Below are 13,750 nucleotides of genomic sequence, written 5' to 3'. Positions count from 1 at the left end.
AAAAAAAAATATTAGGAAATAATCTTAAAAAGAAGAAAAAACGATGAAGTAATACAGTAATGATTATTTCTAAAATGATGGTATGGTAAACATCTTTCAAAAAAGAAAGAAAAATCCTAAAATCTTATGAGGAAAAAAAATAATATTTAAAAAAATGGTGGAAAATTTATCGAATTTCTTTCCGGTTTTTTGGTTTTCTGGTTTCCGGATAACGGGTTCTGTACTGTATATATATATATATATATATATATATATATTATGAAATGTAACATTTTGAACAGAACTATTTTTTCCTTCCTAAATTAAAGATCAATTTTAAAATAAAACAAAGCCACTCACTTGTAGATGAGGGAAGGATGAATTCTGTATATGTACTTTTTTTTCAACATTGGATAATAAGTGGACATTTGAAACATCCGAGTATCTTCTTAAAGCAGATGATTATGTCAACTAATTATAATCTCTTTTTTACCTTGGTGATCACATAGTAAACAAAATTAACCCATTTGAAATGTAGGAAGGAATTTAAAAATTTAGAATTTGTAGTTTAAAATATTTTAAATAATATTTAAACAAATTTTGATCAAGTTGGAAGAGGGGAGTCTGGGAAGGGGTTAAAACTGAAAATTATGTGACAATGAATATTTAAATGTGTCTTTTTTTTTAAAAAAAAAGGTATTTATTTAAAAAGTAATTTTGGCATTAAGAAACTTAGAAAACTAGTTTTGGAGAGTGACGCATAATTTTAATTTCCGTCTAATTTCTTATAAACAATTCCAATTGCTAGTATAAAGTATAAATTTTGCCTAGTGTTAAGACATAAATTAATGCATAAAAAATACTGTTGTATACCAAGTGTTATCTCAAAATAAAGATAGTAATATCACTTTTCACTTAATTTTTGAGGAGGGAAATTTAAGATTAAAGGACAAATTTCAAAACTGAGAATATATTTGCCAACTACTGTTGATTTTATAACAAAAATTATATTACAATCCATATATTGTAGTAAAAAACCCCCATTACAACAACTCTTCCATTATACAATTTTATTTTAACATTCAATAGAATGTTCTTACACGATTTTAAAATCGAGCATCGAGATTCCTGTTTACACGATTTTAAAAATAAATGTCGAGATTCATTTTCATGTGACCTAGAAATCACACATTGAGATTCAAATTCACACAATTTAAGTAAATAAATTATTGCATCAATATTTTTATGAAAACTTTGCTAACATTCTAAGAATAAATGCTTCCTATATACACTTTTTTCTAGTTCAATTTTAGGTATTTTTTCAATTATTTAAAAAGTATTTTTGTGCATAACAATTTGATTAATTGGATTTCTATTTTCAGCTTCTTTGTTTTTTATTAAACTCATCCTTGTTTTATGACTCAATGTAAAGTTCTATAAAAATTAAGCATTTTTAAAAAAATTCGCGTTTTTTAAGCGAGTTTTGTCATAATGAGATGACGAAAAAAGGATTGAAACTAGTTATGAGAGTTAACTAATGTGTGCAGTAAGTTTTTTAAATTGAGTTTTTTTCATTTTCTAAGTCTGCTTATGAGGGAATGTATAATAGTCACGATGCACTGGAAATATACATATAAGCAGAAGTGCAAATAATTCTCAGTGTCTAATATTTCCTATGAATAAAATTTCTTTTTAGATTAGAGAAGTCCCTCAAAAATTTTAGCTTTTTTTAGTATAATAACTTTTTGAAAATATTTTTGGAAAGTAAAGACAATTTTTTTACAGATTATTAATTAGCTACAGCAATTAGCTGCCATTCCATTTGAAATCCACGTGGTTTGGTAAATTTTTTGTTTAAGTTATTACTATGGAAATTTACATAGTATTTAAAATCCTATGTTTTAGTACAATATTTCGTCATTCAAACTTTTAATTTCCTAATTGTTGAAGCACTTTTTTATGCACTTGATTAATGATGATTTAACAGTGAATCCAAGTGGTTTTATTGATCTTATTTTCAACTGTTATTGGTACAGATTTCGTAATTGTTTTTAAAATTTTTATACCTTTTTTGATATAATGCTATTACGATCCAGGGATTTTTAACCATGCCTTTGAATGATCACTTCATGATGTGCTTTAACAATGACAATTCTATCATTAATCTGCATTTTCTTCAGGTACATAATTTTTTTTCCTGCTGCCATGAACTGTTGCCATAGTCACAAATCTTCAGATTTTGCTTCAATAATATCTAAATCTTTTGGCTATGTATCATCTGAAATCAAATAAAAATCACACAAAATGTGAAAAATCTGTATAAAAATCATAAATAGTTTAAATAAGTGATAAAGTAGAGGATTGTCATCCCTGTGATAATCAGAATTTAGACCTGTTTTTATATAAACATTACATATAGCACTGCAGTTAGCAATAAATATCCTCTTTTTATATAGTTATGTATTGTATAAGCATATATATGTCTTATCATTTTTAGCGATTATTTTAACCTCAAACACACTATTTATTTTTGGAGATAAAGTGTAATTATAAATTTTTATTTTATAGAAATTTCGTTATGTCAAGAGCCGCTAATGGCCCATCTGCATTAGAAAATGTTAGCTTAGATCAAGATATGAGTGAAGTTCCCTCTTTGAATGAGAGCCAAGATGCTGTTCATTCTGGTTCCCCATCACACATTCCTCTGCAACGTACCGCAATACCACCATCTTCATTACCAACTACATCGTCATGGCAAACTCCTTGTAAATATAAATCTTGTTTACCTTTATTTTGTTTAAAGGCTTTTATTTAAATAAATCAATTCTACAATTCCTCTCAACTCCACTAAATAATGCTTAGCATCGAGTATATAATGAAAACTACATGTAAGGAGAAGAGTTGTAAGTAACCTGGCTTTAAAGAGCTTACTTGATTTTTTTAAACAAACTTTTAAGAATATCTACATTGTAGAAACTGCCATCTCTTAATTAACTTAAATAATAGACAAAATGATAAATTCTGAAATTACACTCTTAAGTAATGGAAATTTAACCTTAGACTGTAAATATATGTAGGTCTTGAAACTTATTCAAGGTTGTTGTTCTTTTATTTTGCATTCTTTTTATCAATTGTAAATCTCTTTTCTGAAGGTACTAAAAATATTATCCAAACTCAAATGCCTGCAAGAGAGATTTTTTTTTGTACTCATTTTAATACTTTCTCAAAAATGGAAAGAAGCTAGTTGTAAAATCAAATGCTTTATTTGTCTTGAATATCCAATCTACGAGGCTAATTTAAAAGCGTTATTTATTCTATAGGTTTATAACATTTTTAAAAAAGTTGTAGTATCTACTCTCATTTTTTTTGTGAACTTTTGTTCCATATGTATACATATGATTATTTTATAGTAAATAATGCTGTAAGAAGCCCTAGTCCAGCTTTAAATGGTGATGAAAACAAAGCACAAGTTACTAAGCCTGGTCATTCTAAAATTGATTCAATCAAGCAATGGAGTATTTCAACCTATAAATGCACTCGTCAGATTTTATCAGAAAAATTGGGAAAGGTAAGTTATCTTAATAATCACTCCTCCTTTATGGAAAAGTTTCGGTCATGCTTTTATTTTCTTTTAAAAAAATCCTATATTGTTAAAAATGTGATGATTTATAATCTCATAGAATCAAGTAAGAAGTTTCAATAATAGTTTTGCTGTTATTGATGTGAGTTGTAATTTTAAGTGCAACAACTCCAGGTAATTCCTCTTCTATTACAATTTTCTTTTAAAAGTCTGCAGCATCATTTGCATTTATTGATTCGCCCATTGGTATAGAATAAAACACAAAATTCTTACCTTTGCATTTGAGTGTACTGAATATTTTTATTGCTTCACATCTCACTATTGTCACATTAGACAAGATGGTATTCAAAATAGTAAGTAAATTAAATGCATACTCAAGATATTTTTTTGCAAATGCTGCATCATTACAGGGCTTTTAAGTGTTTTAATAATGTTTGGCTATTATTTAGTTAGCATGAATACTGCTGACTATTGGGGAGAATAAGGAGTTAGTCAAGTTTTTTTGTAAATTTTTAGATCTGAAAATAAGTTACCTATTTTGATCCAATCTAAAATTCTTTGAACTGTGTTTATCAGAATGCAGTGGAGTACATAGACTTAGGTGCACCCCTTCGCAAGATTTATAAATACACCGCCCTACCTTAGACTGTTTTCTAAAATTATAATATAAAACAAAAACACCATGAAGATACATTTGGGTATTTATAATCATTTATTTTATTTTAATTTATACTAATTTATCTACTTTAATTTGGGCATTTTAATTTAAATTATTTTAATTTTAATGAATAAGGAATTAATAATTGCGATGGAAAGGCAGAATTTAGAAAAGTACTAAATTGGAACATTGTATACACTTATCACATTAAAATGAAATTCATCTTAATAATACGAGAAAATAACTCACTATCTTAAAATAATTATATTCAAACTTTAGTTAAGAGTTATTATTTGTGAAGTGAAATAGGAAAAAATATCTTATAAAAGAAAAAAGAAATATTGTGATTCAAATTGTTGGGGTAGCAACCTTTTCTTGAATGAAGAGCTGCACCCAAGTACCTAGATATGTTGATGAAAATTATGATAATTTCATAAATATTAGTGTTTCAGACGCAATTATTTATATCAGACAACTTAGTAAAATATTTGCATAAAATTAAATTCTTTTAAATGTTAAAATTCATTCAAAACTAAAGAATATCAAGCAGATACTTTTAAAAAAAGAAATTTCTTTTTATCGAAAAACAGATTTGTTGAAAAAAATTTAAAGATGGAGAGGGGGAATAATGGTTTGTTATCATATCCCACAACACAAAATTTTATTTTGAAATAAATTACTTTAAATGTTCTCAAATAAAAGTAAAAAATAAAAAATAGATAAATATTTTATTGAGTAACATAAATGCAAAATAAATATTTTAATTAAGAAATTGTATGTGTTTTAAAATTAAATAGCGTTATTTACGCCACTGTCAGAATGCATATTGATGTTGTATTTTTCGTAGTACTATACTCTCATCGCAAATAAGGTGAACTGCCTTATTAGAGGGCTCAATTTTTCTTCAAAATAATCACTCTTTTTTGTAGCTTTCCTTACTATCTAGACTCATTCAAAGAGAAAATACCACTGAAATGAATAAATTAAACAACTTAATTGAAATTAAATGTTAAACCCTTTTTATTACACTAGGCATTTAAAAGCCATTGCAGTTCTGTTTTGTTTTATTTACATTAGTTTACTTTAAAACAGCTTGTATAAAAGCATATCTTTGTGAGCTGTGTAATTTGAGATGAAACTTAATTGCATATTTTGTCACTTTATTACTCAATTTGATTTAAATAAAACACTAAATCGATATCCTTGAATCTTCTTTATTAGTATCAGCTATGAATTTTATACTTTTAGTTATTTCGGGAAATAATTGTCTTTCAGTAGACTTTGTTTTATTTTTGAATAGGTGTTTTAAACTGATAAATACCCAAAATACCACTATTGAATACCCGAAATACCAATATTGAAGACCCTTAATCTAATGCTTTCTGCAGCATTTTCTGATTACTTGGTTTTCTCTTACATAATTTGTTGATAATCTTAAACAATGGATTTTAAATAATATAACTTCACACTTTTAATTTAAAATAATCTCAATAAGAGTTAAAAATAGTTAAAATTAAAGATGTCAAGAGTTTGTGGAGACTTTGACTTAACGTTGATTCTGTTGCTAAAGGTACACATAGATTTTTAAAGTAGGCATAAAGACATCTTGGGTGTTAGGATTTTCCAGAGTATCAGTAACAACTTACAGAAAAGAATCTTATTACTTCAATAATTTTCTTGCTTCGTATCTAAAAATAATATTCATTTTTAACTCTAAGGTAAAAAAATATTTAACTTGGTAAACCAACTAAAAAAATTTTTTTAACCAAATTTCTTATGAAAGCAAACAAAATTCTCTCCTTTTGCTTTTCAAAGTTTAGTGTGTTTCTTTTGAATTTGTAACAAATTTTATTGAAATTTTGTGCTTTTAATTCATCATGAACATAATGTTACTCAAGTTGCATTTTTAAAAAAATATAACTTGCTTAAGAACCTTTTTAATTATAATGCGTGGAAAAACAAAAACTTTTTTAACTCCTGGTCAATCATTATTGAGGTCAATATGAACAAAAGGAAATTTGAAATTTTCAAAAACTATTTTATTTGAAGAATAATAAACTAAGTTAAAGTTTATTTCTAAGAAAAGGTGTATGCATTTTACTCCCGCTTAATCATTTTTGATGACCAGGAAGGAGATTTGTCCACTTTTTAACCAGTTTCCACTTTTTTTTTATTACCCCTTAATGTATTTAACTTTATTTTTAAAAATTCTGATTTTTTTCACTGATTCACATTTTTTTTATCTTAAAACTTTCCTTTTTGATTTCCAAACATTTAGCTGTTTAAAATAAAATAACTGTATTTATTCCAATTTTCTAAAGAAAGCAAAAAATTCTAGTGTTTTAAATACCCCCAATGAATGCCATTTTTTAAAACTGAAAGTCAGATTACCCAAGTGTTAGCAGTTCTAAACTGTATCTAGTGTGTGGAGCCACCACTGGCAACTATTTGCTGCTATGATCGAGACGTTAAGATCTTTTCGATGGTTTAAGATCTGTGGCTTTTATCAAGGCATCTATGGCTATTAAAAAGCTGAAAAGTGACTATTATTAGTTGTCAAATATATTATAAAAATATTGTTGCCAAACTAGCGAGTCAGAAAAATCTAGTTAAATAATTCATATAAGGATGTTATACTATTACTCCGCCTATTAATGTAGCTGATTTGGGTATGTAAGCCTTTCCATTTATTTGTTTTCTTAAAAAATAGTAATTTGTTAAAAAAGAAATTAATTGCATCTTGAATCTCATCTTATGTACATCTTTTAGTAGCGTATGCATATAATGAATTAATAATTTAATGTAATTAAATGAAGTTATGTTTCATTTTTAAGCTCTTTATTATAGCTTCTCACATATGCAAATTTTTTTTCTCCATTCTCACCTACGTCTGTGCATATATGAAAGGGCATGTATGTTAAGGACAGTCATTACCAAACACTGTGCATTGTTATGTTTATCACAATGCTATGTTTATTTTAATCATATTTGTTTAATTTAGAGTTCTATGATTAATTTGCAGGGGACTCGAACTATTGATGCTGAGATGGAAGCACAAATTGAATTATTGCGAGATACTCAAAGCAAATACTTGAATATTTTGAGACTAGCCCGGGCACTTACTAGTCATTTTTATAATGTTGTTCATACACAACATTCTTTGGGAGAAGCCTTTTCAGAGTTATCTCACAAGTCACCTGAGTTGCAAGAGGAATTTTTATATAATGCTGATACTCAAAGAAGCTTAAGTAAAAATGGTGAAAACCTGCTTGGGGCGTTAAAGTTCTTTGTTTCTAGTTTAAATACCCTTTGTAACAAAACTATGGATGACACTCTTCTTACTGTAAAACAGTATGAAAGTGCAAGGTATGTATTATTTAATTTCATTTAAAAAAATTTTTTTGTGTGTTCCTAATCACTATAATTGGTAAAACCAGGGTCTTGTTTTTAAAATTTTGAGAAAATAATAATTTTTTAATATTAAAGTTGAAAATATAATTTCACACAAAAAACTATATTGTACAGTGGTATGTCTTAATTCAGACTAAGTTAATCCCTTCCCTTTTTGAAGTTCATTTACTACTATTTTATAAAACCTTTGAATCAAAAGAAATTTTTTGAAAATATGTCCAAAAGAGAAACCACACAATCCCATAGAGATAAAAATCACATTGTTTGATTTTGAATCGCAATGTTTGATTTTAAGGTGGAAATGAGCAGCCAATAGGAGATGAGCAGATCACTATAACAGGGTTTTGTAGCCCTGTGATAGCAATCATAAATATCACGCTCGTAAAAGAATAATTGTCAGTTTCTTTGCTCTTATTATTTCTGTTCTTTGAAATTAATAATAATAGATTCTTCATAAATTTGAAATTGGCGACCCCCCCCCCCCCCTTNCCCCCCCCCCCCCGTTTGACCACGGCTGCTCTACTGTACTATAAATTTAACTAAGAATTTTGAACCTTATAAAATCTTTTGCCTTTTAAGTAATTCCTTTTGTAATTTTAAATATTGGAATTGGCAGGTAAGGTGGTTAATGATGAAGTTTTTTTGTTTGAAATTCGTTAAATTATTGGGTGAAACCCATGAGTTTTGTTTTTGGTATTTTAATATGTGACTATTTCATACATAATGCATGCATGTAGTAGGTAGACGGAATAATGAATTTTTATTGATATTGATGCACACGACTTATAATTTTTCATGCTTTTAAGATTTTATTAATGTTTTTTGTTGATCAATATTATTCTTATGTTTGTTTTACTGATTCATTGTATAGCTGCAAGCCATATTTTTTACAATGGTTCTTATTGATCAAGAAATTTTTTCCTCTTAAACTAAACATGAATTCTGTTTGATGGACCAATGAAATTGAAAGTAGGTGAATGGAAATTTTGAAAAACCGTCTTCAAATTTCATCTGAAAATCAGGCTGGTTTCGATGTTTTTAATCCAGCTTTCCTCAATGATGAATAATCATATTTTAATAAAATTTTTTCCTGCTTGCATATTAATTTTTGGCCCTTTGTGCATACATTTTTTAAAACTTCATTTTGAAAAGAATTTTAAAATATATTCAATCTAATAATAATGAAGCACCTTGCATGCATTGAATGAGTTACAATAATTTTAAAAACATTTGTTTATGAAAGCTATTTCATTTAATGTATTACTACTCTTTTAGATTAGAATATGATGCCTACAGGAATGATCTTGAAGAATTAATGCAGAATAATCAAGGGAATGTTATGTCATCTAAAGTTGATGAAACGAAAAAGAATTACATAGCCCATAAAGAAAAATATGAAAAGCTTCGAGCAGATGTTTCAATAAAAATGAAATTTTTAGAAGAAAACAAGGTGAGACTTTTCTTTTATAAAAATGTATGTACATTTTTATTTTAAATAATGACAAAAACTAATTTTCCTTGAGTTATCAAATAGATACCTGACTATTATAAATGTAACAATTGTTTGAGTGCATTACAATTATGTCTAAAATTAATGAGATTTGCCCTATTGCTATACTTTGAGTGGAGTTAGCTTAAAATGTTCTATTTTTCATACATACAAGACAACAAACAAATAAAAATTAAGTGCTTCATTTGTACTCTTGTTTTTAAATGAAACATTGATTACATTTAAATGCTGTAATGTAATCCATTTTAAAACTAATGCATATTTGACAAGATTATATCGTATTTGTAGCCTTGTTCGGCAAGTAAAAATAAGTCGGAACCTATGCTAGACATCACAGAGTCCTGCGCAAAACATTTTGCAAGGCCTTTTGACTCTTCTCTTTCTATGGAGCCTTTTGTTCACTGTTAGGTTTTGCCTAAATTATTGAAATAAATCATGGTTAATTTAATTATATATATATATATATTTAATTAAAAATGAGCATGTTAATTTTTTTAAAATTTTATCTTATCAAATTTTTAATATTGTTTAAGCTTTATTAATGTTTTTTCAGGTACAGGACCTATGAAGTAAAAATGAGTAATTGTGTGGATTTTAATAATTTAATAATTGAGTAATTGTAAGGATTTTAATAATTTGTATTGTGTTTAAATAATCAACTAAAAATATTCAAATACTGATAGTGCTCTAAATCTATGGTTTATATTTTTATGAATAGTTCTCTTGTGCAAGCAGGAGTGATTGTATTTTGGGTTTTTCGTATCTTTCCAGGTCTATAAGCTAAAAACAGGGCGTTTGATTTTTTTTGGAATTCTGCATTAAAACTTATAAGTTTTTTTTTTACCGCACTCTAAAGTTTAAAGTAAGAGTTAAGATTTAAAGTAAGGATTAAGAGTTCTGCATTCTAAAATTTAAAATGTGAAACTTTTGCTAAATCGCGTTGAGACATTTATATATACGCGATTCTTCCGCCAATTCGATTTTTCTTCTTCTTTTGTTTAATACTTGAAACTATGCTGGAATCCACTAATATTGAAATTTATATTCACACAATTTTAATATCAAACATGAATTTTCATATTTACTTGATTTTAAAGTAAAGTATATTTATACATATATATATGTATTTTTACCTTCTTCAATCATATCGTATTGAGTTGGATATTTTGTTTTGTGATAGTTTTTTCTACTTCTAAAATATAAATTATTATGTTTATAGTCTTTTAATTAAAGTGCAGTTTCATTTAATAATAGTGCTTATTTGTGCAAGTAAAAAAAAAGTTGTATCTTTATATTGCAACAGTGGCTATTAAACAATAATTTATACTAATCATTGAATTAATCATAATTTTAAAAAAATGTGTATAAAACTTGAAAGAAAATGAATCTAAAATAAGAAAGAAATTAAGCATTTTTTAAGTTTTTTTTACAAAAACATTCTCTTGAATTGCAAAAAATTATAAAGTTGAAAGTCTTCAAAAATTATGGTTAGAAGTTAGAATAATACCTATATTTTTATCCTATATTAAATATTATTGTTTACCCTTATTAGAGGCAAGAGATTGACACTTGACTGAGGGAACAGCTTTGTTATTTCAGTTTCAATTCTGTGAAGGGAAAAAAAGTAGAAAATGTCATATTTAGCAAGGCTGTAAACTCCCTGGTAAAGAGAAAAAATTGGTTGCAAAATCATTTTATTTGTAGCTTGTAACTCACTGCCTATTTTTTCTAGAAGTTTCTGTAATTTCTAATAAGTCATACTGGCCACATGTATTTTACTCTTTACGAAAACAAGCTCGATTTGATTAAGTTTTAATATCAGTTAGCAATCTTTCTTGGAAACTAGCATTTTTATATTCAGTTTCCTTAGTATGAATTCTCCATTACCTAGTTGACATCTTAGTATAAAACTGTACAATCTAAAATCTAGCTTCCTTCAATTGGTTTTATTATGCTGACCCATTTTTAGGTTTGATGCCAAACAAAATAAGCAATTATTGTTTGTGTGCAGTATGGATATGTATGTGAAGGACAATATATCATCATGTAAAATTTCTAACTCTGCTCAGTCTTGCTGTTATAGAAAAAAACACATGAAATACTATTTTCATATAATTGAAATCAAATTAATTATGTACATTTCTCATTTTCTTTGAAAAAATTTGCAATCAGCTAATAGTAGTTTTTGCTGTGAAATTTAATAAATACATTTCTTCTAAGTAATGAGTTTAATTTTAATTAACCTTTTATTGCATAAACTTGATAAGTTAGTATCTAAAAGTTTCTTTACACAGCTATTTGTTGAAATCATGTCTTAAGAAAGTAAATGTGTTATTTTAGTGTTTTATGTTTTTGTTGCAGGTTAAAGTCATGCATAAACAATTGCTTCTTTTTCATAATGCTGTTTCAGCCTATTTCTCTGGAAATCAAAGCTTGTTAGAATCAACACTGAAACAGTTTAATGTAAAACTCAAAAGTCCAAATGCAAACTCACCATCTTGGCTAGAGCAATAGTATGAAGGAACTGTGTGCTCTTGCACAGGCTTTATAATGTGCCTCAACTGGAGCTCCATTTTGCACCAATGTAGAGTTTCTGTTTGTGATTTTAATTTGAATGCTTCTTACATATAAATGTGTAATAAAACTGCAATATAACTTGGTGCCTTTGATTTAGAATGGAAATTCAAACTAATTGATTTTTCCTACATATATCTTGATCTTTATGACAGAATTTGTTTTAATTATCTGAGATAATGTCTAAAAAATTGATAATTTATTATATTTTTCAGTATTGTAATGCATATATTTTATTTATGAAAATTATTTTTAAAATTGTTTACTTGAATCTGTTATTGTTATCAATAATAAGCACTTTTCTGTTTTATATACTAAATTTTTATTTTGTTATTTTAAAAATTTATTGAGGTATTCTTCTTTTATGTTTATTGATTTTTATTGTTGAATTGTATATTTACTTACCTATAGATAGCATGTATTAAAAAAAGAAACTTTTTGAAAGTTCATAACATGTTATTTTTTAGAAGTGAAATAGAATCATAACATTATCACTTATTATGAGAGATATTGAATGTCTAAAAGCAGAAATATGAATAACGATACACTCAGTTGAAAAACAAATGACTTTTCAATATTTTTAAAACATCTATTCAATGATAGTGCAAAAGAAAACTTTCATTCTGTCCCAACAACTTCACTCCCTAATTTTTATTATATTTTTCATGCTAAGTTTAATAAAAATATTTTTTTCTATCGTGTAAAGGCCTTACATTTTATATTAGAATGTGCACTGAAGAGTTAAAACATTTACCTATGTGTCTATAGTTTAACATGTCCTTGCATACTTTTTCCCTGGAAGTTCAATCTTCAGAGATCAGCAGTTATATGCTGTTGTTGACTACGATTGATTTGACTTGATGGAACTTGCAAAATATTTATAAAATTATATTGAAGGTTACTCAAAAAACTCCAAATATTTTAGCCTTATATGATGTCTTCAAAATTGCATAAATAATACAAGCCCAATCAAAATCTTGTATTTTTCACCCTTTCATACCTGGCAGGATAAGTAAGTGTAAAAAATATCTGCTCTATCAGAAATTTTACATGCCTGAGCATTGTCTGGCATTTTAATTTTTGAGCCCTAATAATGAGTTTAACCAAAAAGTTATGAGTGATTATTTTATTGATGTATACAGGGGTGATTCTGAGCCAAAGTCAAAATTCTGGAAAATTTCTTGAGTTAAGAAAAAAAAAGTTTAAATTGAAAAATTATAAAAAATTTTTAACAAGGTTTTCTTCCTTTTTCTCAATATTTCTTAGTTTACTTAAAATATATTGAAAATTTTACCTATATCATTTACACATACCTATGATGACCTGGAGAAGTAATTAAAATTTACAAATATGTCTTTCCTTCTTGAGTTTATGATTATAATAACTATTTACTGATAAAAAATGAATATTTATCTTGAATATAAGCTTATAAAGTATCTGGCTCTAACTTACAAATAAAATAAACTGTGTTTTTAAGTTTCACCTTTGAAAATTTGATTTCCGGAAACTTCTGTGATCAATGATTTTTTTAAACTTCCGGATTTTTCCCAGAGCACCATCAGCCCTGTGTATAATAAAAGTTTTTATGTGCAAATATTAATCAGGAAAAATAACAAATACAAGGCGATTTCAATAGCATTACAAAAATATCACATTTTTGGTTAACAAGATAAGAAAAAATTTCTAAGCACTTGTTCCAATGTTTTTTTTATTGTAATTTGCATGCAAAATGGATTATATTTTTGAAATTAGCCTTTTGATTTGATGACCATTCTCTTTTTGAGTAAAAAATGTTAAACTTCAGTAAGGACCAAAATCTATAATAGCATAAAAATAGTTCTATTTGTATGTAAATTAAGTTCTTAAACTGAGAAGGATTTGCTAAAAATTTATTTTATTTTCACTAGTTTTTTTTAAACCAATAGTACCTACCTTATTTGTGGTTCAACTTCATAAAAATATTAAAAGAATTTTTTTAATCAGTTATAAGTAAAAATTAATACCTATTATACTTGTAAAAAACTTTAGAACGAATATT

At 26.6% G+C, this 13,750-nt stretch overlaps 1 protein-coding gene across 3 annotated transcripts in view; it reads left to right on the top strand.

Moving 5' to 3' along the window:
• Positions 1-12,417, top strand: part of LOC107440070 (ADP ribosylation factor interacting protein arfaptin) — a 19,042-nt gene extending 6,625 nt beyond the window's left edge. For all 3 annotated transcript variants that reach the window (XM_016052853.4, XM_016052854.4, XM_043048180.2), the window contains exons 2-6: positions 2,548-2,744; positions 3,390-3,547; positions 7,240-7,583; positions 8,904-9,078; positions 11,500-12,417. In XM_016052853.4, coding sequence (XP_015908339.1) covers positions 2,558-2,744; positions 3,390-3,547; positions 7,240-7,583; positions 8,904-9,078; positions 11,500-11,652 — 1,017 coding nt within the window. In that variant the 5' untranslated portion in view covers positions 2,548-2,557 and the 3' untranslated portion in view covers positions 11,653-12,417. The remainder of the gene's footprint in view (positions 1-2,547; positions 2,745-3,389; positions 3,548-7,239; positions 7,584-8,903; positions 9,079-11,499) is intronic.
• The last annotated feature ends 1,333 nt before the right edge of the window (positions 12,418-13,750 follow it).

Source organism: Parasteatoda tepidariorum, chromosome X1 (genome assembly GCF_043381705.1).
Source record: "Parasteatoda tepidariorum isolate YZ-2023 chromosome X1, CAS_Ptep_4.0, whole genome shotgun sequence".
Lineage (NCBI taxonomy): Eukaryota > Metazoa > Arthropoda > Arachnida > Araneae > Theridiidae > Parasteatoda > Parasteatoda tepidariorum.
The sequence above is the reverse complement of the archived record's forward strand: the minus strand, read 5'-3'. Positions and strand labels throughout refer to the sequence as shown.